The sequence below is a fragment of the Meles meles genome, chromosome 2, assembly GCF_922984935.1.
Source record: "Meles meles chromosome 2, mMelMel3.1 paternal haplotype, whole genome shotgun sequence".
NCBI lineage: Eukaryota > Metazoa > Chordata > Mammalia > Carnivora > Mustelidae > Meles > Meles meles.
This window is the reverse complement of record NC_060067.1, coordinates 166,320,232-166,344,370: the sequence shown is the minus strand read 5'-3', so window position 1 is coordinate 166,344,370 and position 24,139 is coordinate 166,320,232. Positions and strand designations below refer to the sequence as shown.

At 55.9% G+C, this 24,139-nt stretch overlaps 2 protein-coding genes across 6 annotated transcripts; one reads left to right on the top strand and one right to left on the bottom strand.

Moving 5' to 3' along the window:
- The first annotated feature begins 487 nt into the window (after positions 1-487).
- FHIP2B (FHF complex subunit HOOK interacting protein 2B) lies at positions 488-17,227 on the top strand. Of its 5 annotated transcripts, none has more exons than XM_045987680.1 (17): positions 488-672; positions 4,546-4,624; positions 7,119-7,291; positions 10,692-10,796; positions 10,891-11,025; positions 11,239-11,466; positions 11,573-11,769; positions 12,040-12,148; positions 12,371-12,447; positions 12,793-12,982; positions 13,493-13,638; positions 13,737-13,865; positions 14,035-14,125; positions 14,333-14,507; positions 14,829-14,969; positions 15,190-15,290; positions 15,529-17,227. In XM_045987680.1, exons 1-17 carry the CDS (start codon positions 628-630, stop codon positions 15,568-15,570), a joined length of 2,163 nt encoding a protein of 720 aa, XP_045843636.1. In that variant the 5' UTR covers positions 488-627; the 3' UTR covers positions 15,571-17,227. The 5 variants fall into 5 exon arrangements, with proteins under 5 accessions (XP_045843636.1, XP_045843649.1, XP_045843641.1 ...); XM_045987685.1 differs by having other exon boundaries at positions 491-672; positions 10,891-10,944; positions 14,333-14,476; XM_045987661.1 differs by having other exon boundaries at positions 491-672; positions 14,333-14,476.
- A 357-nt stretch (positions 17,228-17,584) lies between these two features.
- Positions 17,585-21,339, bottom strand: NUDT18 (nudix hydrolase 18). Its single transcript, XM_045987831.1, has 3 exons — positions 21,077-21,339; positions 19,962-20,175; positions 17,585-19,681 (listed from the first exon to the last, which is right to left on the bottom strand). The coding sequence occupies exons 1-3, from the start codon at positions 21,236-21,238 to the stop codon at positions 19,086-19,088; spliced, it is 972 nt and encodes a 323-aa protein (XP_045843787.1). The 5' UTR covers positions 21,239-21,339; the 3' UTR covers positions 17,585-19,085.
- Between the last annotated feature and the right edge of the window lie 2,800 nt (positions 21,340-24,139).

Below are 24,139 nucleotides of genomic sequence, written 5' to 3'. Positions count from 1 at the left end.
ACCCAATATATCGAGTATGTCACAATTTCAACAAGTCGTCAACGTACAACATCCCGAGTGAGCTATTTTAGATCTTCTCTTTGTACTGAGTCTTCAGAACCCGGGGTACTCTTCAGCGCCTCTCTATTTGGACTAGCGCGTTGGTTTCAGGGCTCGACAACCACGTGCGGACAGTGGCTACTGTATCGGATAGGGGGTGGGGGCGGGGGCGTCTAGAGACTTACAGGACCCGCAAACCTTCCCATTCCTCTTGGAAGAAACTCCCGGTCCCACTAGCCCTTCTCGCTGCCACCTGGCTCCCCCCACGGCGCCGCGTGAACCTGCTGCCCCGCGGCACCCCACCGCTGCGGCGCAGGGCTCCAGGGTACACCCCCCCCCACCCCAACTTGCTCTCCTCCGCCGGGCCACGTCTGCGCCCGGCCTCCTTCCCGACAGTACGCGCCGGGGCCGGGGCCGGGGCCGGGCTGGGGGCGGTGGATGCCCCCAGCAGGCCGGGGCGGGGCGGACCAGGCAGGGCCCCGCCCCCTCGCCGCGCCTCCGGGGCCGCCTCCGCCCGCGAGCTCCGCCGCCGCACCGCCGCCACCGCCGCCACCGCCGCCCGGGAGCGAGCAGGGCTGGGCCGCCACCATGCTGAGCCGGCTCGGGGCGCTATTGCAGGAGGCCGTGGGGGCGGTGAGGCCGGGGAGGCCCGGGCGCGCGGGGCCTGGACCGGAAGGGCGGGCGCGGGGCGGGGGGAGGAGCCGGCGGGCGGGCGGAGGGCGCGGGCCTGTCTCGGGGAAGAGACCCTCACCCAGGCCGCGGAGGCCTTTCGCGGAGCCCCCTCTCTCCCCGGTCGCGCCCCTCCCGCACAGCCCTTCCTGCTTCCCGTAGCCTCTTTGCCGATCGCGCCTACTCCCAGCTTCTCTCCAGATCGCCGCAGCCCCTAACCCTTTTCCCCAAATGGCTTCCTGTTTTCCTGCTCCCAGTTCCCAAACTCTTCTGTGCTAGAGGGCTCCCTTATCACCCAGCAGTTTCTTCCCCAAGGTCCCTAGCCCAGGCTCTTTGCCGTCCTCCTTCCCCCCGCCCCCCCTACGCTCCTCCCTTCCTGGTCACCTGGGCTAGAAAAATAGATGCCTCTTCCCTTCCCTCTGAGCCCCCAGACGACCCCAAGACCTGTCAGGCCGGTGTGTTCTCAGCCTCCACTTGGGAAGTTCCGGTCCAGATCGGCCACGTCCCCAGGAAGCCTGTGTATATACAGTCCAGGGCTGGGTGGGCGCCTGGCCCAGGAAGGAGCCTGCTGCGGGCCACAGGGCGTATCCAGAATGTTGTCTCACACCGCACGCGCGCTGGCCAGAGTGACCTTGAGTCAGGAGCGGCCAGCAATGGGGGGACCTTGGGGCGGCCATATGAGGGAGCGTTTGTGTTTGCCATTATCTGTTGGGGTTGAAGGCTGGTCAGAGGCGGGTTCACCTCTTTCAGCAAGATAAAAGTGCAGTTTAGATAGAATGAGGCGGAATGCCTTCTGTTCGAAGTAACCCTGCCAAGAATCTGTCGGTAAAGTTAACAGTTCTTTTGTCTCAAAGTAGAAGCCCTCCTCTAAGTGATCGATTTGCTATATTCTGTCAGACTTGCTCAGGAGAAACAACCTTGTGTTCCGCCTCCTTTCTCCCCCCAAAACAGAGCTTACTATAAATGAGAACAGTCTCAGCCCTAATCAGACTTGTGAAGCAAGTAAAAAGCTCCTCCCACCTCTCCTCCACCTGTCCCAGCCCGCCCTTCCTGAGGTCGCAGGTAGCCCACCTAGGGAGGGGTTCCAGAATAATCTTGCCTTCCCCTCCTCCTTGTCTCCAGTCAAAACAGCTGTCATCTTAGAAAGTGATGTGACAGACCACTTCATACCCCTCGGGGAAAGTTCCATACACAGGGCAGGTAGACAGGCCAGAGAGAGCCTTAATCCTGAGAAGTGACTTTCTATGCTTCCAGTGCAGGCATTTCAACCTCAGGGGCTGGAGGAGGGACTGGTGATCAACGGAGGCATTTTTAGGCAGGTGATTTTTGGCCCCTGAGTATAGGCTACATAGACAGTGCGGGGAAGTTTGGTTGACTCCGTGTAACTGTCAGGAGAGAGGGTACCCCTCTTCCCCCTCACCCCCAAAGTCAGGGGCATAGGTCTTCCCCTGGGGTCTCCAGGTTAAGACCCCAGCTGGTTCCTTGACTCCTTGTTAAGGGAGGAAGAGTGCTCCTTCCTGCCCTCTTCTGACAAAACAGAATAGTGATCCTAGAGTTCTTTTAGAAAGTATTCTTTATTATTATTAACAAAGATAACGATTAGTAATTTAATAATTTCTCTTTAACATAAATCATTTGGTGCAATGGCTTTGGAGCTATAATAATTAACAGTAGATTCAGGGGAAGATGATCCCCTTGCTTTATTCTAACAGTCTGTTTCATTACAGTCTGTTTGCTGACCATCTGTGTTCTCCCGGGTCTCCTGTCCTCACTGGATTGTTCATTTTCAGTGTTAGCCCAGAGTAAGGGTTAAGGAGGCTATAAATGAATTTTGAGGCTAGATGAGAGCTCATCATAGCTCTGGAATATGATTAGTGCCAGTCAGGGCCTGGAGGGCTTTCCTGAGACAAGGAACTATGGAAAGAATGTTTAAAGGAGTTTGCTGAGATATTGAGTAAATGCGAATGTAATGTAGTCACTAGTGGCAGAGCCCTTTAGGGGCAGGCAGAGCTAGAAGGCGCAGAACCCGGGCCCTCAGGGAGCTCACAGTCTAGTAGAGGGAAGACTCTAATCCCCCAATCGCAGTCTCACACAAGACGTGGTTCGATGCATTGGCTCCATTTGGACAGTGTTTTTGGAATGACTGTGGGGGGGGAGGGTGAAGCTCCAGTAAGGGTCATGCCCCCCCACAACTATCCATGAAAGAAGATAAGGTTCCCTGGGCAGACGAGGGTTGGGGGGAGAGCTTCAGGGCCTCTGGTTTGGTGTTACTGCTTCTTCCTCCTGTATTCATGGCCTTCTAAACCATTCTTCCTGCGTTCATCTCCTACAACATGCAACTGCCCAAGGCCTCTGCCTGAAACACAGCTCAGCAGATGTGCTTGAGCTCCCTCCCCCCGCCCCTTCCCCCTCAGCCTGCAGGAACCAGTCCTGACCCAGTGGCTCCGTGTTCACAGGCCCCCACACTCATCAATCCGTCCTTGTCCCAGACACACTCTGTAGAGGTCTTTCTGCAGGAACTGTCTTGTCTTCATCTCTGATTATTGGCCTGGGACTGCTTTCCCCATGTTTTAGTTTCAGGGTAACCGCAGTGGAGCCTTCTCTGTTCCAGTGCTCTTTTCCCTTGGGCTGCTTTCCACCTGTCCCACATTCTCACACTACTTCCTCCAGCTGAGTTATTCGGGGCATTTTTCATATTCTGTGCTCCCTGGCACTGGGTCTCCAATGGCCTTGTTTTGCTTACAGCACCTAACAAGGTGTCTTGTACACAGTAGGCACTCAAAAGGGATTTCCTGAATGAATCAGGAGTAGACAGTTCTGCACTTGATCTTAGCCAAAAGGCCAAGAACTGATGGGAGTAGACAGTTCTGTGATGCTGTGAAGTGTGAGGTTAGAGAGAGATGCATCCAGGAACTCTGGTGAGGCCTTTGTGGAGCCAGTGGCCCTTAGCTGGACCAGCTGGACCTCATGGGTGGCCGTTTGGCTCTAGGCAAGGGTAGGGTGACATAGGGCCTCCTGGGCCGAGGAGTGGCCTGAACAGAGACAGAGAGGTAGAAATGAGCACCTGTGGTGAGGGACTATTTGATTACGTATTTTTTCCCTGTAAACGTTTACTCTGCAAGGAAAGAGAATAAATGCTCTTTTCTGGAGTTCTCAGGGAAAGCAGTTGTTACCGGTATGGAGATGAAGAGGTAACTTCTGGAAAAGGGGCATTGCTCATAGCAGAAAGAGAATTCCTTGGGGTTGCAGGCTGTGCCTTCCTAGCAAGTCCGGCAGCCTGCGGCCTTGGACAAAAGATGCAAGCATGTTCTAAGTAAGACACCTCATGAATATTATGCTAACATTACCCATCTGGCTGAACGAATCCTTTCGATGGCCTCGAACACAGTTTGTGCAGACTCTCGGACAGGGAGGGGCCGGAAAGCTTTGTCTTTACCATGTTTTCCCCGTGTGTCATTTTGATTTTGTTGTTTTGGGGGTGCTCTCCTGTTTTCCTCAACATCCCTGTCTGGTAGCATGACCATCTTGAGATGATCTGTTTCTGTGTCCATCTTCCATACTGATGTTCATAGCTCTCCCAGGCCAGGGACTGTGGAATCATGGCGTGTAGCAGGAGCACAGCCTCTCTGGGAGAGAGGGGGGCTGGGAGAGGTGCCAAGAGATCATCCTGGAGAAAACGTGTTCCTGCTCCCTTTGAGAATCTGGCACCTCCTCTAGGGCCTGGCACTGACCTGAGCCCTGGTAGTTGGGGGACTGTCCATTGTGATGAGCAGCAGTGGACCGGAGCCCGTGGTCACAGTAGCAGCTCCTTACACTGTGTCTCTGCTCTCTCCACAGCGGGAGCCCAGCATTGACCTGCTGGAAGCCTTCGTGGAGCACTGGAAGGGCATCACGCACTACTACATTGAAAGTACAGGTGGGGCCCGGTCTCCCCTGGCCAGGGGAGCCCTGCAGGCAGTGGGGAGGAAGGTGTCGGCTGTGTCCACCATGCCAGGCAGAGACGCATGTGGTCTGGAGAGGGTGACAAGGGCTGCACAGGAGTGGAAAGCGGGGGCTGGCCCCACCCTGACCTTTTGGGAGAGGAACTGTGTGAGGTAGGAGTGGGGACTTGGAAGTTGGGCATGTCACTGACCTGACTGCAAGGCAGAGGGTGAGCCCCACTTGCCCCTGGCTTCCAGCTAGGCAAAGTGTCCAGGCCTGCAGTCCTCAGGGCCCATGCTCAGGGCTTACTGATGAAAAGAAAAGAAATGGGATCAATTCCTCCTCCTTTCCCTGAGGTAACTTAGAGGGCATTTCCCTTAATGGAAATCTAGGGTAGGAGGAGAACAAAAGCCAAGGCATGTAACATGTCTGGATCCTTCTCCCCCAGCTGACACCCCAGACAGCCAAAGCTTTGGGTGCTCTGGGCCCAGCAGAGCACTCCCAGAGGGGGTGGAATCCGATTGGCTGCTTTGTAGTCAGTGCGTTGGTATGTTGGTATTGGTGGATACATGCTGGTTGCCAGGTAACCCCGTCCTGCATCCCCGGCTTTCTACATCCTGATTCACACTGGGGTTTGATTCCCGCCTACCCCCTTCCTGAAGACTTGATTTCCAGCCTGAGCCAGCCAGAGAAATTAAAAAGCAGTCTTTGGACACTCTGAGGGACCCCCGAAGTGTCCTTTTTAGACCAGGTTCTGCGATCTTGGCACAGCTGACTTTGTGCTTGGTCATTCTCTGTGGTGGCGGGCTTCTGGGGGTGCGCGGTGGAACGGTCAGCAGCAGCTCAGACTTCTGCCCTCTCCATTGCTGTAACCGTGTCTTTCCAAACATGGCCAAATTGTCCTGGGGGCAGAATCACCCCCAGTGGAGAGCGATGGCTTTAAACTGAAGAGCTTTTTTTCTTTTTTTGAGGTATAATTGATGTAACATTATATCATGTAACTTGGGGGTACAACCTGTTGATTCAATATATGGATATATTGTGAATAGATCAATACAGTAAGTCTAGTTAATATCCATCACCCTAACTAGTTACCCATTTTTTTTCTTGTGATAATAACATTTAAGATCTACTCTTAGCAATTTTCAAATATGCAATACTTTAACTATAATCACTGTATGCATATAACATTCTCAGGACTTATTTATTATTTTGTTTTGTTTTTGTTTTGTTATTTGTTTTTTAGCAGGGGGGTGTGAGGAAGAGGGAAAAAGAGAGAATCTTAAGCAGGCTCCATACCCAGCAAGAGCTTGATGCAGGGCTTGCTCTCACAACCCTGAGATCATGACCTGAGCCAAAATCAGGACTGGGACACCCAATCGACTGAGCCACCCAGGCGCCCAGGACTTATTTACTTTTTAATTGGAAGTCTGTACCTTATAGACTGAAGATCTCTTGACAGAGAGCCCCAATCTACCAGGACATAGGAAAAGATCCTGAACTGACTCAGGTCCCCCTGGGGCTTCACCAGAACCTGATTCTATTTTTTTTTTTTTTTTTTAGATTTTTATTTTATTTATTTGACAGAGAGAGATCACAAGTAGGCAGAGAGGCAGGCAGAGAGAGAGGAGGAAGCAGGCTCCCTACAGAGCAGAGAGCCCGACGTGGGGCTCGATCCTAGGACCCTGAGATCATGACCTGAGCCGAAGGCAGAGGCTTAATCCATGAGCCACCCAGGCATCCCAGAACCTGATTCTGTTAATTTCCAGAACACTCCCTAGACCATAGGTACAGGGATGGGTGAGGTGAGCTGTTGTTCAAAAGTCAGTGCTTTCAAAATAAGCTAGGGGATGCTCCAAGGCTTGTCCCAAAGCACTAAAACTTGCTTTATACAGTCTCTGAGACTCTCACCAAGAAAGCCTCTGTTTCTCCATCAAGACCTTTGCACAGTGGAGCAGGTTTGCCTCTGAACTTGTGGTCACGCATGGATTTTCTTCTCCTATGTAAAAAAAAAAAAAAAAAAAAAAAAAAGTTTCTCCTTTCTGTCTCCTTTGAGTGTGAAAAGGACAGGAGGAAAGCTGCTTTACCTCTCGGAAAGCTGCTCTGAGACCACTTCAAATTCTAGGATGGAGACCCCCAAGCCCACAGCTTCTCAGTCAGGCCCAGAGCAATGTACCCCTCACTCCCATACACCCCAGAGTTAGCAGAAAAAATGATGCCGTCTCCCTCTCTAGAGTATACACGCATTCCCAGCCAGAGGGCTGTATCCTGGGCCTCAACCAAAAGGTCTTTTGTCTTTTTAAATATAGAGGCACCAGCTGTAAATTTCCATTTCCTCTGGTCTTTGTTTGAAGCCCCCCCGTGAACCGGGCCTTAATCCAGGTGTACCCTCAGTCTCTCTCCACCCCACAGGCCCCAGGGCCTTGACCTCATCAAGCCAGAGAACCCCTCTTCACCCCACTCACCCTTGTTTCCCAAATCCCTATTAGATGAAAACACCCCCGCCAAGAAAACGGATATCCCCTGGCGGCTGAAGCAGATGCTGGACATCCTGGTGTATGAGGAGAGGCAGCAGACGGCAGCTGGCGAGGCCGGGCCCTGTCTGGAGTACCTACTGCAGCACAAAATCCTGGAGACCCTGTGCACACTGGGCAAGGCTGAGGTGGGCAGGCCCCCGGGCAGCCCCTGTGTTCCCGGCTCGTCCACCCATGTTCCTGTCACATCGTGTGGTGGACACACTCCCATTGTTCAGTCAGGGTTCATTCTGCAAAGATGTGCTGAGAACCAGCCGTGGGCCGGGCAGGGTCCTGGGTGCTGCGGACACAGCAGCAGTTAAAACACAGAAATCATAGTCAGCGAGAGATGGGTCATCAGGGGCGCCCACGCGTGGTCTGTTCAGCAATGATGGGGTTACGGAGAGTGGTGAAGCGGAATGGGGACCTGACAGTGTGGGGGAGGCCAGTTTCAAAGATGGGCACAACTTATTCGGTTGTGCTCCACTTGACGGTGCTTTACAAGGACTGCATTTTTTACAAGTTGAACTTCGTGGGCAGCCATATCTTGAGCAAGTCTGTTGGCACCATTTTCCGACAGTGTGTGTTCACTTCGTGTCTCTGTGTCACATGTTGGTAATTCCTGGTAATACTTCAAACTTAGTTATTATATTCTTAGGGTGATATGTGATCAGTGATATGTGATTTTTGATGTTGCTGTTGTAATTGGGAGCACCACAAATAATGCCTCTCTAAGACAGCTCTACTGACCAGCCGTTCCCCCTTTTTCTCCCTCTCCTTGGGCCTCCCTATTCCCTGAGACACTGTGATATGGAAATCTGGCCAACTAATAACCCTACAGGGGCCTCTAAGTGTTCAAGTGAAAGGAAGAGTCACACGTCTGTCAGTTTAAATCAAAAGCTAGGGGCACCTGGGTGGCTCAGTGGGTTAAGCCTTGCCTTCAGCTCAGGTCATGATCTCAGGGTCCTGGGATCGAGCCCCGCATCGGGCTGTCTGCTCAGCAGGGAGCCTGCTTCCCCCTCTCTCTGCCTGCCTTTCTGCCTACTTGTGATCTCTCTCTCCATCAAGTAAATAAATAAAATCTTTTAAAATAAATAAATAGGGGCTCCTGGGTGGCTCAGTGGGTTAAGGCCTCTGCCTTCAGCTGAGATCGTGATCTCAGGGTCCTGAGATCGAGCCCCACATCAGGCTCTCTGCTCAGCAGGGACCCTGCTTCCTCCCCCCTCTCTCTCTGCCTGCTTGTGATCCGTCTGTCAAATAAATAAAATCTTTAAAATAAATTAAATCAATCAATCAATCAAAAGCTAGAAATGATTAAGCTTAGTGAGAAAGTCACGTCAAAAGCTAAGATAGGCCAAAAGCTGGGTCACACAACGAACAGCCAGGTTGAGAATGCAAAGGAAAAGTTGTTGAAGGAAATTCAAAGTGCCTTCCGGTGGACACATGAACGATAAGAAAGCAAAACAGCCTTATGGCTGAGGTGGAGAAAGTCTAAATGGTCTGCATAGACGAGCAAACCAGCCATGACATTCTGTTAAGCCAAAGCCTGATCCTGAGCAAGGCCCCGAGTCTCTCCAATTCTGCGAAGGCTGAGAGCAGTGGGGAAGCTGCAGGAGAAAAGGCAGAAGCTATCGGAAATGGGTCCGTGAGGTGTAAGGGAGGAAGCCTTCTCTGTGACGTCAGCGTGCAAGGTGAGCAGCCAGTGTTGGTGTAGACGCTGCCACAAGTTCTCCGAGAGATCCAGCAGGGATAGCTGATGAAGGGGGCTGCACTGAGCGACGGATTTCCAGTGCGGATAAAACGGCCTCTCTTGGAGGGAGACGCCAGCTAGGACTCTCACAGCTGGAGGGGGGAAGTCAACGCCCGCCTGGCTTCGAATTTCAAAGGACAGGCTGACTCTCTTGTTCGGGGCTCACGGGGGGCTCACGCCTCTGGTGACTTGAAGTGGAAGCCAGTGCTCACTGACCATTCTGGAAACCCAGAGTCCTGAAGAATCGCGCTAAGTCCACTCTGCCCGTGCTCTGTAAAGGGGACAACGAAGCCTGGGCGAAAGCACTTTAGATTACAACATGGTTTCCGGAATATTTTAAGTCCACTGTTGAGACCTAACTCAGAAAAAAGTCTCCTTTTCCCAGCACGACTGCTTCCTGACAAGGCGCCTGGTCGGGTACGAGCTCTGAGGGAGCTGTAGAAGGAGACGATCGTTTTCTGCCGACACAGCCTCCATTCTGCAGCCCGTGGATCGAGGATCACTGGACTCTCAAGTCTTACTATTTCAGAAATACCTTCTGTAAGGCTGTGGCTGCCATGAGTAGTGACTCTTCGGATGGATTTGGGCAAAGTAAATTGAAAACCTCTTGGCAAGGACTCACCGTTCCAGGTGCGATTAAGAACATTCGTGATTCCTGGGAAGAGGTCAAAATATCAGCATGAACAGGAATTTGGAAGAATTTGATCTCAACCTTCACGGATGAGTGTGGCGGGTTCACGACTTCAGGGAGGAAGTGTGGGGGAAAGGGCGAGAGAACAGAACCGGAAGTGGAGCCCGAAGATGGGACTGAATGGCCGCCCTCGCATGATCACACCAACAGATGAGGAGCTGCTGCTTGTGGATGAGCAGGGAACGAGGTTTCCTGAGATGGAATCTGCCCCTGGGGAGGACGCTGGCAAGATTGTTGAGAGGACAACCAAAGACTGAGAGCGTTGTGTGAACATAGTCGAGAGAGCAGCGGCTGCAGGCTGGAGAGTACCAGCTCTAGTTTTGAAAGAAGTTCTACTGGGAGTAAAATGTATCAAACAGTTTGGGGTGCTACAGAGAAGTCATTCATGAAAGCAAGAGTCCATCCATGTGGCCAACTTCACTGTGGTCTTATTTTAAGAAATTGCCACAGCCATTCCCACCTTCAGCAACGACCACCCTGATCAGTCAGCGCCACCAACATGGAGGCGAGAGCCTCCACCAGCAAAAAGACTATGACTCGCTGAAGGCTCAGATGATGGTTAGCAGTTTGTAGCAATATTTTTTTTAAAGATTTTATTTATTTATTTGATAGAGATCACAAGTAGAGAGAGAGGGAGAAGCAGACTCCCCGCCAAGCAGAGAGCCCGATGTGGGGCTCCATCCCAGAACCCTGGGATCATGACCTGAGCCGAAGGCAGAAGCTTTAACCCACTGAGCCACCCAGGTGCCCTGTAGCGATATTTTGAAATTAAGGTTATGTACGTTGCCTTTTAGATATAATGCAATTGCATAATTAATACACCACAGTATAGCATAAATATAGTTTTTATATTTACTGGGAAGCCAAAAATTTATTTGACTTGCTTTATTGCAGTATTCATTGGTTGTAATAGTTGCTTTATTACGGTGGTCTGGAAGCGAAGTATTCGAGGTGTGCCTGTAGTGAGGGAAGGAGGCTTCCAGAAAAGGTGCCCTCTGAGCACTGACCATGGGAGGCTGGTGCTGTGGCCCAGTGAGGGGTGGGAGGAGCATTGCCTGCAGTGGGTGGGCTCCATCTTCTGATGGGCACTCTGCACCTTGACCCTCAGTACCCCACAGGGATGCGACAGCAGGTGTTCCAGTTCTTCAGCAAGGTTCTGGCCCAGGTACAGCACCCCCTCCTGCATTACCTCAACGTCCACAGACCTGTGCAGGTGAGAGACCAGGAGACCAGGAAGGGTCTGAGGGTCAAGCCTTCTCTCTTCCCTGCTACCCCATTCTTCTGTTTTTAATTTTCTTCCCTTCTAGAAGCTTCTCCGACTTGGTGGGACAGTTCCTGGATCCCAAACAGAAAAGGAGGAGGTACAGTTCACCACCGTGCTCTGCTCTAAGATCCAACAGGACCCAGCCCTGCTCACCTACATCCTGGAAGTGAGCACCTCTGTGAGGAACAGGGGTGGGAGGGCCCAGACTGTAGGGCAGGCCTCTGAGGCCCTTGTGAGGAAGCAGAGGGTGGAGCAGGTCCTCAGGTGCCCAGGCAGCTTCCCCTCCAGCTCCATGCTGAGGCCCTGACAGCCAGCACATCCCGCCTTCTCAGTGGAGCATCCTGGGCAATGGTCTGCACCGTAACATGGCTTCACCCTACCTTCTTTGCAGGGCAAAAAGATGGTCAGTAGGAAGAAGTCATCCAAAGAGCCCACCACCCTGCCTAGAGAGGCTGCCAGTGTGCAGGACAAGGACCACCTCCGCAGCAAGGCTCCTGACATGAGTCCGTGTCGGGCCCAGGCCTTGAGCTCACAGCTGCCTGCTGAGACGGAGGAGCCAGAAGGAGCGGTTGGGGAGAGCAACCTCATCACTGCCCTGATTGGGCTGTGCAAGAGCAAGGTGCCAGCCACCAAGACAGAGTGGGCAGGGATGAGGAGGGCGAACTGCTGGGAGGGGATCCAGGGGTTCAGATATATGTCCCTGAAGTCGTGACCTTGTCCCCTAGAAAGGTCGGGTGGTTCTGAAGGCGCAGGAGAACCTCCTGCTCCTGGTAAGCGTGGCTTCGCCTGCTGCTGCCACCTACCTGGTGCAGAGCAGCCCTTGTTGCCGTGTTGTCGCCGAGCACCTCTGCCAGCTCTACCAGTCTCTGCCCCCCTTCCTGGACCCAGCGGACATTGCCGCACTAGAGGGCATCAGCTGGAGGTAGGCGCTTGGGGGTGGGGGGAAGCTGGGTTGGGCTATTTCTTAAGTGGCCAGAAGCCCTCCCTGTCCTCTGGTTTTCTAGGAGGGTTGGGGACCCCTGCTGGCCACCCTCTTCCAGAGGGCACAGCCGATCCTCACGGGCTTTCCCTCCAAAGGAACATCACTTTTGCTTCCGCCCGGCACTGGCCACAGAGGTTGCAGGGAGAAGGGGCCCAGATTCTGGAACATCCCTGAGGCACGCCTCATAGCCCCTCCCTTGCTCCCCCTCAGGTTGCCCAGTGCCCCATCCGATGAAGCTTCCTTCCCTGGCAAGGAGGCCTTGGCTGCCTTTTTGGGCTGGTTTGATTACTGTGACCACCTCATCACAGAGGCACACACGGTGAGCAGGGGTGGGCCCCAGTGGGGCCCTCTGTGGGGGTGCCCTGCGGTTGACCCCACTCCTTTCCCTGTGTCCACCTTGAGGACCCAGCGGGCCTCTCAGGAGCCAGGCAGGGCCCTCGGCCTGCCTGTTGTGTTAGACACTGTGCAAGGACATGGTAGTTTCTCAGTGGAAAACTGTCACGGAGGTAAAACGTGCTTAAGACATGTCCTTGGCACCTAGGTGGTTGCCGAGGCCTTGGCAAAGGTTGTGGCTGAGAAGTTTTTCGTGGAGATTCTGCAGCCTCACCTCCTGCATGTGTAAGTCTGTGTCCCGTTCCCTGGGCTGGCCATGGTCTGGACCCATTTGCTCGCCCCTCCTGGCCCCTACCCATCCCTAAGGCCAGGGACTGCTTGGCCAGAGTAACGTGCGTCTGCAGGTCCATGGTTAATGTTTGCCGGGCTTGGCCTCCTGACACACAGGTGGCTCAGAGCCACGTGGGCTGACTCCAGGACCTCAGGAGAGCTGGGGAGCAAACAGAGAAATACCAGCCAAGGCAGAAGGAAACCGGGAAAGGGTTCTGTCACCCCCACATTCATTTACTCCTGGCCCTCCCCCACCTGGCTCTCAGCCCCCAGGCCTGGCTCAGCGCTCTCTCCCTGTAGCTCTGAGCAGAGTGTCCTGACCTCCACCGCCTTGCTCACGGCTATGCTGCGTCAGCTCCGCTCCCCTGTGCTGCTGCGAGAGGCTGTGGCTTTCCTCCTGGGCACAGACCCACAACCTGCAGCCCCCGACGACGGGCCCCACACTCTGTGTGCTCACCTCATCGGGCACTGCGACCACCTCTCGGACGAGGTGAGGCGGGGAGGAGGGTGTCGTCCTTCTGGCTCCCACCAACCAACCCCTGCCCAAGGGATCCCCTGAGTGTTTCAGCCCTCTTGCATCAGCTTACCAGGTGGTACTGCCTTTGAGGCACTGAATTGCGTACCCCCCAAAAACAGTGACTGCTTTTGTCACACAATGATCTTCTGTGACCAGATGCTTGCCATGTGAGTTTCTGTTTTCCAAACCTATTTCATATTCACTTGGCTTGTTTGAGGCTTAGAGCTACTCCGAGTGAGGTGAGGCCGCTATTCCATTTTTCAGCTATGGAAACAGACAGAAAAGCCAGTCGGCTCACTTGGTAACACATATCAAATTAGTAACAGAACCGGAGCCGGGCAGGCTTCCAGCTCCCAGACCAGCACTCCCCCCAAAGGACTGCCCCCCATTTCCCCCAAAACCTGCCGCCTGCTCTTTTCTTAACCGAGTGAGCAATTCCCAGAGCCACTAGAACCGGGGTCCCGCTGATCCTTTCTTACCCAGATCAGCATCACCACCCTGCGGTTATTCGAGGAGCTGCTGCAGAAGCCGCACGAGCAGGTCATCCACGGCCTGGTCCTGTGCAACCTGGAGGGCCGCCATTATGTGGCCCGGGGCTCACCCGAGCCTGAGAGCTACGAGGACACTCTGTAAGTGGACCCCTGTGCCTCTGGGAGGCCTCAGGCCGGTGGGACCCTCACGGCCCCCCACACCCCTGCACTTGTTCATTCCTTTGTTGGTGCCACAGAGATCTGGAGGAAGACCCCTACTTCACAGACGGCTTCCTCAACTCCAGCTTTCAGCCCTCCACAAAGCCTCCCCCAGCCCCTGCCACCAACTCAGATGGCAAAACAGCAGTGACTGAGATCGTCAACAGGTAGGGAGCCGTCTGGAAATCTCAGCCACTTGAGGTTTGTTCTGTCTTTGGCCATGGCCCGGACGAGGCGCAGCCCAGGCGGCAGTGCTCCCTCAGAGCTGGAGGTGGAGTGGGGAGGAGCAGGGTGGCCCAGCCAGTGCCCCTCCTCACCTAGGGTCTTGTGTCTCAGTTTCCTCTGCCTGGTTCCTGAGGAAGCCAAGACCTCGGCTTTCCTAGAAGAGACCGGATATGACACATACGTCCATGATGCTTATGGACTGGTGAGTGTTGAGGCCTCTACCAACGCCCACTTCTTGTCCCTCAAAGCCGGGGTGTTGATAAACTCCACCTTCTCCCTCTGTGATCTGCCCAAGGTGCTCCCTGCTCCGGCCAAGAGCCTCGAGTCCAACCTTCCTCCGTGGTTCCCTCAGTCTTCGGGAGCCTCCTGACCACTGGGCCCACCTCCTCAACTCTCACTCCTGTTTCAGTTCCAGGAGTGCAGCTCCCGAGTTGCCCCTTGGGGCTGGCCCCTGGGCCCCACACCCCTGGACCCTCATGAGCCTGAACGGCCTTTCTTTGAGGGTCACTTCCTCCGAATGCTGTTTGACCGCATGTCCCGGATTTTGGAACAGGTAGCCAATGGGACCGGGCCCTGGCTACAGGGTAAGGGCCCATGGGAGAACTCCAGGCAAGTGCCCTGGCAGGGGGTAGGGGTGGGGATTAGAGTCCTCTTTGGTTCTTCAGCTCCATACCCCCTTCCCCCACCCCTCCCCCTTCCCCAGGCGGGAAGCCCCATCTTGCCTCTGCTCCACACGCCCTAACATGTTCTGGCCCTCAGCCCCAGGGAATCCATGACACACACACACATCACGTGAGACTCCCACCCCCGCACACGTTCACACTGGCCAGGCGCCTTGCTGGGGAAGTGCAGAAATGCTCGTGGCCCCCTGCCAACCCTCGGCTTGTCCACTGTGTTCCCTACAGCCATACAGCCTAAACTTGCAAGTGACCTCAGTCCTGTCCCGGCTTGCCCTCTTCCCCCACCCCCTTATCCACGAGTACCTCCTGGATCCCTACATCAACCTGGCCCCTGGCTGCAGGAGTCTGTTCTCTGTGCTCGTCAGGGTAAGGATGCCGGAGCCCAGAGGTGTGTGTCGGTGGGGCTGCAGGAAGGGAGGGGATCAGGATGGGGCGGGGTGGGAGCCACAGGAGTGGGTACTCCAGATAGCTCCAGGGGAATGCACGGGCACACACCCCCCCTCCTCCACGGTGCTGCGGCAGAGCGAGGGGACCCTGCATGAGTGTCACCGGTCTCCACCCCAGCCTTGTCTCGTTCCCACTCTAGGTGATCGGGGACTTGATGCAGAGAATTCAGAGGGTACCCCAGTTCTCGGGCAAACTGCTCCTGGTGCGCAAGCAGCTGATGGGTCAGGTCCCTGGGGAGCAGTAAGTAACTGAGGGAGATGGGTGCCTGAGGAGGGATCCTAGGATGGGAAGGCAGACTGCCCAAGGAGAGTGAGAGGAGCACGGGCCAGGGGTGCAAAGAGGGCCTGTTGCTGGGCTCTGTCTTCACTCAGGGTGTCTGCCACTAAGACTGTGCCTCATGGACACTGGGATGTCATATTGGGCACACTCCCACCGCCTCGCAGCTGTGGCCCCACCCCCACTGTGCTGTCTCCCTCAGGCTGGACCACCAGACTCTCCTCCAGGGCATTGTGGTTCTTGAGGAATTCTGCAAGGAGCTGGCTGCCATCGCTTTTGTCAAGTTCCCCCCTCATGGTCCTCACCTGCACCTCTCCCCTCCCCGAGAAGGACACGTCTGAGCCAGGAGCAGGACAGAAAGGGAGACTTCTGTGCACACCTCAGCCCAAGAGCCGCCTCCCACCTGGCACTGTCAACACCGCCTGCCTCCCAGGCTGGGACTAGGCTCCATGTTCTCTGCATCCCAGGCACCTCTGCCTCTGGGGAGGCCTGGGCTTCCACTCCCAGGTGGACTCAGGAAGATCCTGGCCTGTCAGCCACACGAGACTGGGTTTAGGGAGTGGGTCTCCAAGGTATCAGAAGCCAAGGAGCAAAAGAGATGGCCTCCCAGACAGCATGGTGTCCTCGGGGCCCTCTCAGGGGAGCTGGGTAATCTCCAGGTGAGCACCCAGACCCAAACCCTCACGTGTTCTGTGCCTGACCCCCGAGTCTATGGGCCATTCATGGCCAGGGCCAAGGCCTGTGGCTCAGTTCCAGGGCACAGAGAGGAGTGAGTGATGGCTCTGAGGCCGGTTAGGACTGCAAGCCAAGAGAGATGGGGGCGCAGGAGCCCTTGTCTCTGTCACGCCGGGTACCACAGACACTGCTGAAACTTGACATTTTTTCTCCTGCCTTCTTGGCTTAATCTGTGGCGAAGGGACGGTGATGGCAGGGGAAGCCCACTCTCCCTGCCCAGCCCTCCTGGAGACTGTTGCAAAATTCCCAGCCGCCTCATGGCCGAGAGCCAGAATGTGCTCTGCGCCCGGGCGGGGGCAGCTGCTAATGAGCGCCTTGGTGCGACTGCAGCCAGGGCGGCAGAGGGCTTGGGAAGGGGGGGCGGGGGGCTGGGTGCCAGGCTCCAGCTCCAGCTGGTTTTCTCCCTGGCGCCTCTGAACCCGTCTCGGCAGGTCCTCGACACCTGGGCAGAGGGGCTCGGAGACCGGGGGAGGCCAGGCCCGGCCCTCAGCGCTCCACCCAGCCTGCAGCATCCTCGATGGACTCCTCTCCCTAGGAAGCTGGGGAGCTCGGGACAGACTGCGGCCAGGATGCCCACCTGACCCCAGGCCGCCAAGGCCTGGTGGGGAGGCGCTGGGGCCCAGCAGCCAGTCGTAGTGTTGTTCTCCCTGCATGCCCTTCATGGCTGGGGCTGCCACCCCACCCGGCCTGAATCTGTCTCAACCTGCAAGAACACACAGGCGGCGCCAGGCATTACCTCACAGCGGGACTGCAGCTGCTGGCTTCGCTCCTGGGCAAGGAGGAGCAGGCCAGAGCCCCTTTCGCTTCCTTTTCCTGCCTGTGCTGCTTCTAGAAGCCAGCCGCGGGTTGCCAGGAGGTGACATGGAAGAGGAGGAACTCGGTGACCTCTCCCTCTCCTGCATTCCTCCAAGCTGGGGAGGACGCTGCCGCGGCTCTGAGGGACACCGTGCGTGTGTGTGCATGTGTGTGTGTGCACGTGGATGTTGGCGTGGGACGGGAGAGCACAGCTCACGGGGCACGCTGGGTCTTAACGCCTGAAGTCTGAAAACAGCTGAGCGTCTGAGAGTCACGGATACTCCCCTCCTCCCTACCCTTCAGCATTCATCCTTGTGTCCCCCGAGACGTGCCCCCAGACAACACAGCAATAAAAGGTTTGCATAGACATAGTCCTGTTCTCCACCCTTTGTGTCCTCCTGCGCAGGACTCCACTGCTCATTCAGGCCCATCTGCCTCCCCAAGAAAGACCAACTGCTTTTCCGGCGCTGGAGCAGAGGGAGGTGGTGTGCTGGGTGTGGGGGGTTGGGGGTAGCGACAGGGGTGGTAAATAAAGACAGGTTCTGGCAGAGCACATCTGATGTTCCCCAGCGCCTGCCAGGAACCAGACCCTTTCTTGGCCAAGCAACACTTTCTGCCCAGCTTACCTACAGCTGAGAGCCAGCTAGCCCTGGAGACACTGGGGAAGAACAGGCCATCTGGACATCTGTACGCAAGTCTCACTTGGGGGTGTTTACATTGGGAGTTGTGTGAATGCCTTAGTGGACCTCCTGTTTTAAAAACCTGTCCCGAGTTGTCTGTCTGTGGGGGATGCCCTTGGGAAGGTAGCTGAGACAACTCCAGGACACAGCAAGTTGAAAACTCGGACAGGGCTGATGAGCGCCTCTAACCTCTGTGCGAGTCAGAATCACTTGGTTTGCTTTTCATAATACCTGTGGAATCGGTGTCTCAGGGATGGGCCCAGAATTGTTTTTAAAGTTCTCCAGGCAATTTTAATGGGCAGGGTTGAAAACCACTGTAGGCTAAATAAAGTGAGAACAAAGGTTGCCCTTCAAAAGGGATATGGACTGGTGGGTCCCTCAGACGCTAAGAGAAGGGAACCAAAGAGAAAGTGTTTGATTCCATCATGTGGGAGATGTTTGTCCTCAGAGAGCACAAGAAAGGAAAGGGAGCCTTATCCTGGTCGATCAGTGTCAGAGTGGAGTTACCTCAGAAGGGAAGCCTAGACAAGTGTGCCCTTGCTCAGAACCAGAAATCTGTATTACACGCAGTGAGTAGCACACAGTATATTTTCTTTGTTCACTCCCTGTGGTTTTCCCTTAAATTTTAGTAAAGTTCTCTTTAAAAAAGTGTTTTAATCATGATTCGGCTGGGCTGAGCAGAAATGAATAAAGGGTTATGGTCAGGCTTGGGTTGGAGTTGTAGAAAGGCAGGAGCCTGGAGGCCAGCAGAGTGATGCAGGGAGGGAACAGGAAGCTCAAGGAGATGGAACTCCGCCAAGAGGCAGGACCAGCTCTTCCTGTACGACCCCTTGCCCACCTAAAGCTTCTGGTGTTCTCACGGTTCAAACCCTGGAAGGGAGGTGGACACATCCCACCCTGGCAGGCCATAGAAAGAGCCCCGGTGGGCAACAGAGGCTATGGTGGATGGCAGGAAGCCCGCCCTCTCCAGTCACCTGCAGTCTAGGACACCCACTTGCTGTCCGGGAAGACGTGGGTGACTGTGGTGGGACAAGGGGAGGAGCTTTTTTGATGCAGTCCCCCCCTTCCTGCTCACTTCCTCCCCACAGAGATATTTAGACAGGAAGGCAAAGGAAGAACCACCTATTTACTCAGCATGGAGCCCACTCCCTTGGAACAACCTCCCCCAGCACCCCCAGTCCGTGTTCTAAGTGCATGAGAATCCAGATGTAGGCCTTTACTGAGGCAAGCATGGAAAATGATGAGTAGATACCCTCTCGGGTTCAGAAAGTTCCCACATCCCCTTAGGGAGTAGTGCCCTCATCTTGCCCACAGGGCAATTATTTCCTTGAGCTCTGACCTTCTTGTTTGGTTAAAGGCACTGTCCTTTCAGTGCACTGTTGGGACCTATTCCACAGAGAAGGAAATTACCCTGAGAACTAGGAGAATCACCTGCTCCCAATGCAACAAGACCCCTGACTGCCAACCTCCTGCCTCCCCAAAGCAAGGCAGGGCTGCAGTGGGGTGGGGGGCACAGGTGCCCAGCTCCTTGCACAATGATGGCACCTTCCTATCTGTCGACTGGGACAACAGATGATTCCTGAAGCCTCTGTAAGAGCTGGCTTTGTAGGTCTTCCTCCATCACCTTCCACCAGAAAAAGTTCTCACCCCGAACCTTTGGGGGCTCACTCTGCATGCCTGGGTTCCGAAAAGCCACAGTCACCAGCACATTCAAGCAGATGCCATCTGCATTGTCTTTGCCCAGGTGCTGCAGTCCAAGCAACCCCTTGGTCTCCACCGCCAAGTGGTGCAGGGTGAGACACTCCTGTAGCAGCCGCAGGATGGCCATCTTGATGCCACCCCTTTGCTCCATGGGAGTGAAGCCACAGGCAGTGATGGGCAAGTGAGGCATCCCCCCTGTGCCCACCAACACCCACACTGTCTGGACGCTTGTAAAGGTGGCCACGAGCCGCTGGCAGACCAGACTGCAGGGAAGCTCCTGGGGCAGAAGAAGAGGGTGCCTGGCTTGCTGCCGGTACTGGGCAGCCAGCTCTACCAGGTGCAGAATGTCCTGAGCTCGCAGCGGAGTGGGCAGGGAGGTTCGTGGGTACCAGCCAGCCTGCAGGGACTCTGCATCTGCCTCCTTGGAAGTCTTCAGAATTCCACCTGGAGGAGATGTTGAGGATGGGGTGGGGGGAAGTGTCTTTGTTGAGAGAAGTGCCCGGTCTGGCAGATTAGATGGCCACCCAGGCATTCGAGCCCTGACCCACCCCAGGATAGGGGCTGGTAGGCTTTGGTAGGGGCTGGGAGTCACATCCTCAGGCTGGAGATGCCAGGCTTGTACCAGACAGACTAGGGGCTCATCTCACTAGAGGACAAGCTGGGGGAAAGGTATCAGCTGCCACCCCCTCCCCTGGCCAAACACTGCCACATAGACAGGCCATACCCGTGGCTCGAGCGAGGAACACAAAGCGGATCCAGGAGGGGCCCCGCTCCTCCACAGACAGCAATGTCAGAGGCTCACAGTGCAGCCCGGCCTCCTCCTTCACCTCCCGCTGCAGTGCCTCCACGATGGTCTCCCCAGGCTCCATTCTCCCTGCAGGTAGGTACCAAGACCCACGGCACTCTTTCTTGGCCTCCTGGATCAGCAGCACCTCATCCTAAGGGGAGAGAGAGGATCCTTGCTGGGAACGTTCCCTAGCCCTGGCGTTAGAGCCCATCTCAAATACAGTCAGGAAAAACCCCCTTACTGGTGCACACCCCAGATGGTTGAGCTCTCCAGGGAGCTGGTCCTTGTGTGCCTGGGGGTCGCGGCTGTCTCGCTCTGCAATGTATCCCTCTTTGCATTCTTCAGACTTCCATTTCAGAAATGGGCTAAGATTCCCAGGAGCTGTTTCAGGGGCTAGGGATTATGCCCCACGGTGAGGTTTGCCATGTGTCCTGCACTGATTATGTCTAGATGCCATATGTCTCTATGTATATCTCTCACCTCCCCTGGTGATTTACAAACTGTTTGTGGCAGGGCCTCACACTGGGGCCTGGGCTTTGAAACACACCCCCCCCCCCAACACACACACAGTTCCTATCCATGGCCCTGGCCCCTTCTAGCTGTTGTTGCAGCAGCTTGCACAAGGATGAGCTCAGAAAGAGCACCACACAGTGGGACAGAAGGTCTGACAGAAGCACAGGTCGTGCCATTACTGTCCATGGGACTCAGAGGAGGTCTCTGAGGCACTGGGCAGATCTTTGGGCCCACTAGCGGCAGGCACTGTGCTAGATTCCAGGGAAAGATGAATAGGACAGGCCTCCTCTCAAGACACTGAGGCCTAGTGGGAGGACATGAACGGGCTCCCGGGCCTCAGATGCCTCTTCAGGATAGAGGGACAACCTCAGGGCTGGGTCGCTCGAGGCCCAGGTGTTAAGTGTGAGTGAGAGTGCTTTGCAAAACTGGGAAGCACCACGCTCTAAGTGGTGGCTGTTGCCGGCAGTTCCGCTGTCCCCACCGGGGCTGGCTGCGCGCTGCGGAGGGCCGGGCGCCGGGCCCGGCGGGCGGACGCTCACCTGCTCGTTGAGGAACACGGCCAGCACCACGTAGCAGACGTCCTTCCGCAGCCGCACAGGCGCCAGGGGCTCCCCGGCCGGCTCCGAGTCGCAGCTGTGCACACTCAGCCCCTGGCCCCCCAACACCGCCGCCAGCGCCCCCGCCAGGCCCTCCGAGGCCATCAGGTCCCCTGGGAGATGGCCGACGGGCCCCCCGCAGACCGGCCGCGCAGGACAGGGTGGGACACGGGTGCGACAGCGGTTCGCGGCCCTCGCCCCCTCCCCCTGCCGACTCCAGCCAGAAGCGCTCGAGAATGCGGAAGCGCCCGGCGAGCCCTGTCCGCTGATAGGCTACGCGTCACCGCGGCCTGCCCGGATTGGCTGGCTCGCGTCGGTCAAGGCGGGGGTGGGGCCAGTCCGTGCGTTCGGAGCCGGGCCTGGGCAGTGGGCGCCGCGGAGCCGGTTCTGCTTTTTAATCAGTTACCCCTCCACCCCCGCCTCTCTCTCCGGACGTTTCTAGCCACCAGCCTCACTAATGCTTCCGGCAAGCACTTGGCCGCGCGGGTTCCGACGATGACGTCATCCTGCCCACGGGCTGCGGAGCCCCACTGTGGCCAGCGACGATGACGTCACAACAATCCAGATGACATCACGGAGGCCTGGGGCCGTGGCTGGGACCTACTGTTCAACTTTGGTCATACACCTACCATGGCATGGCCCAAATCGATCATTCCCAAATAACCTTTCTTCACTAAAAATGTACCGCATGTCACCATGGCAGGGGGAACATTAGCTCCTGCCTTGGAGGAGAGTCTGACCTTGGGGAGGTGGACATAAATATATAATAAAAAGTCAACTGAGGGTTATAAGCCAAGTGCTAAATGAATGGGTTGGGCAAGAGGTGTGACAGGTGCTCAGAGGAGAGAGGGAGCAGGGCTGGGATGGTCAAGGTGTGCCTGGCCATGGGAGGAGGGGATTTGGGCCTGGAATCAGCCAGCCCCAGCCTTCATCCGTGTTCTGGCCCCTTGTCCACTGCATTTCCCACGTAGTTTTAGGGCGTTCTCCACTTCAGACTGAGAGCCCTGGGAGGGCAGGGACCAGGTCCTGCTCCTTCATCCCCACCCCCCCACCCCACACACACACCCAGCTCGAACTACCTGGTGGCCTGGAGCTTTGAGAGCAGGGTGTGGGTTGTTTTGGCGAGTTCCGACTTCTCTCCCAGACCGACCTTTCCTTCTCAGAGCTTTTTTAATCTACTGTCAGGACAGGAATGCAGGGCCAACTGGAGTGAAACTGTGAAGCCAGCCAAGTCTGGGCTCCTCATCCTCGGTTGGGTCTCCCCTGTCCGTCCTGCCAGCTTTGTGCTCCTTCCTTCTGGGAAGGTGTAGACAAAGCATTGGACTTGGAACCAGATGCCCGGCCACAGCTTACTGAGCCTGAGCCTCTGAATGAGTTGTGGGCCTCAGTTTCTTCATCTGTAGACTAGGCTCATAATAGCCTTTCTTCCACAGGGTTGTTGGGGGAGGTGAGACATCACAGGAGGAGCTCTGTAGACTGTCCAGTGCAGGTCATGGTGACCAGGCAGCCTGGCCCTCAGGCGGACCCCTCCGGGCCACAGCACTTGTTGCTGCCACACAAAGGCCCACTGCCATGAAATATGACTACAGGACCGCCACCCAACTATACTCTCAGGAATTCCAGACTGGCCTCCTCAGGCCCCTCTTACATAGGGAATTGACAGCAAGTTCCCTGGGGGCAGGGCCCTGTGGTAGGTGTAGGGCATCCCTGCTGGGCCCACAAGCTTTTGAGCCACTTGGTGAATACTGCTGACCGCAGCCCTATCCAAGACCCCTCTCCTCCCAAACGCTGGAACTCATGAGGCCGAGTTTGGCCCCGGGGAATGCAGAGCAGCTTGTTAACATACTTGTTGTGTGTGAGTGTCCGTACATCGGTTTTCACATCTGTGAAGTGGGGACAGCGTTGGTCTCAGACTCCTTTCTGCCTCCCAGAGATGATTTGAGAGAGAATGAGGTCATGTCTGGCAGGGCTCTGAGAGCCTCAGAGGCAGCCTAAGATAAACACCAGACTGCCTGGAAGAGCAGACTGCAGCAAACCCCGCTTCACTCCCCACTGTCACTGGGAAAAGCACTCCTCCCCTGTTAAGTGGACCTAATCACCTCTGTGGCGGGGAGCACACGAGGCAACAGGAAAGCCCCGTGTAAGCTGAAAGGGCTGCCTAGGCAGAGGGCCCTCCAGGCGGTGTACCCAGCCCTTCTGGGAGTGCCGAAGGAAACAGGACAAAGTAGACTTTCTCAAGGCATTGGTTGGAAGACAGCACATGCCAGACAGAGGCAGCAGAGGCCCTAAGACCCACAGGAGAAGCCGAGGGAGGAAAGGGGGCTGAAGGAGAAGCCTCCAGAACCAGAAACAAAGAAAGTTCTCCGTGAGAGTTCGTTCTGCATCCTCCCTTCCCAGAGCGGGTGGAGCACCTGCTTGATGGGGAGGGGGCAGGGTGGCTGCCCGGCCTGATGGACAAGAGCTGCCGGACTGGTCGATCGCCCCGTACAGTACTCCCAGCGTCCACGGGAGCAAACCCGGAGGCAGCCATTTCCGAGCACGTGGACGCACATGCGTGTGAGCGCATGCGCAGGAAGGCCATGTAGGCAGCCTTGGAAACAGGGCCGAGAATGGGCAGACAGGGTGGGGCAAGGGTGTCGTCAACTCCAGAGGCCTCCATGGGGCAACGGGCGCAGTCCCCTTGCAAAGCAGTAGGGTGAGGAGGGCAGTAGCCCAAGTTGCAGGCAGAGGAAGGTTTGGCTCAGCCTGTGCCCTGCCACCAGCTTGCTAAAGGACCTTGGGGGAGGGGCGCCTGGGTGGCTCAGTGGGTTAAAGCCTCTGCCTTCGGCTCAGGTCATGGTCCCAGGGTCCTGGGATCGAGCCCCACATCGGGCTCTCTGCTCCGCAGGGAGCCTGCTTCCTCCTCTCTCTCTGCCTAGTTGTGATTTCTCTCTGTCAAATAAATAAAATATTAAAAAAAAAAAAAAAAAAAGGACCTTGGGGGAGCCCCATCTGCTCTCTAGGCCA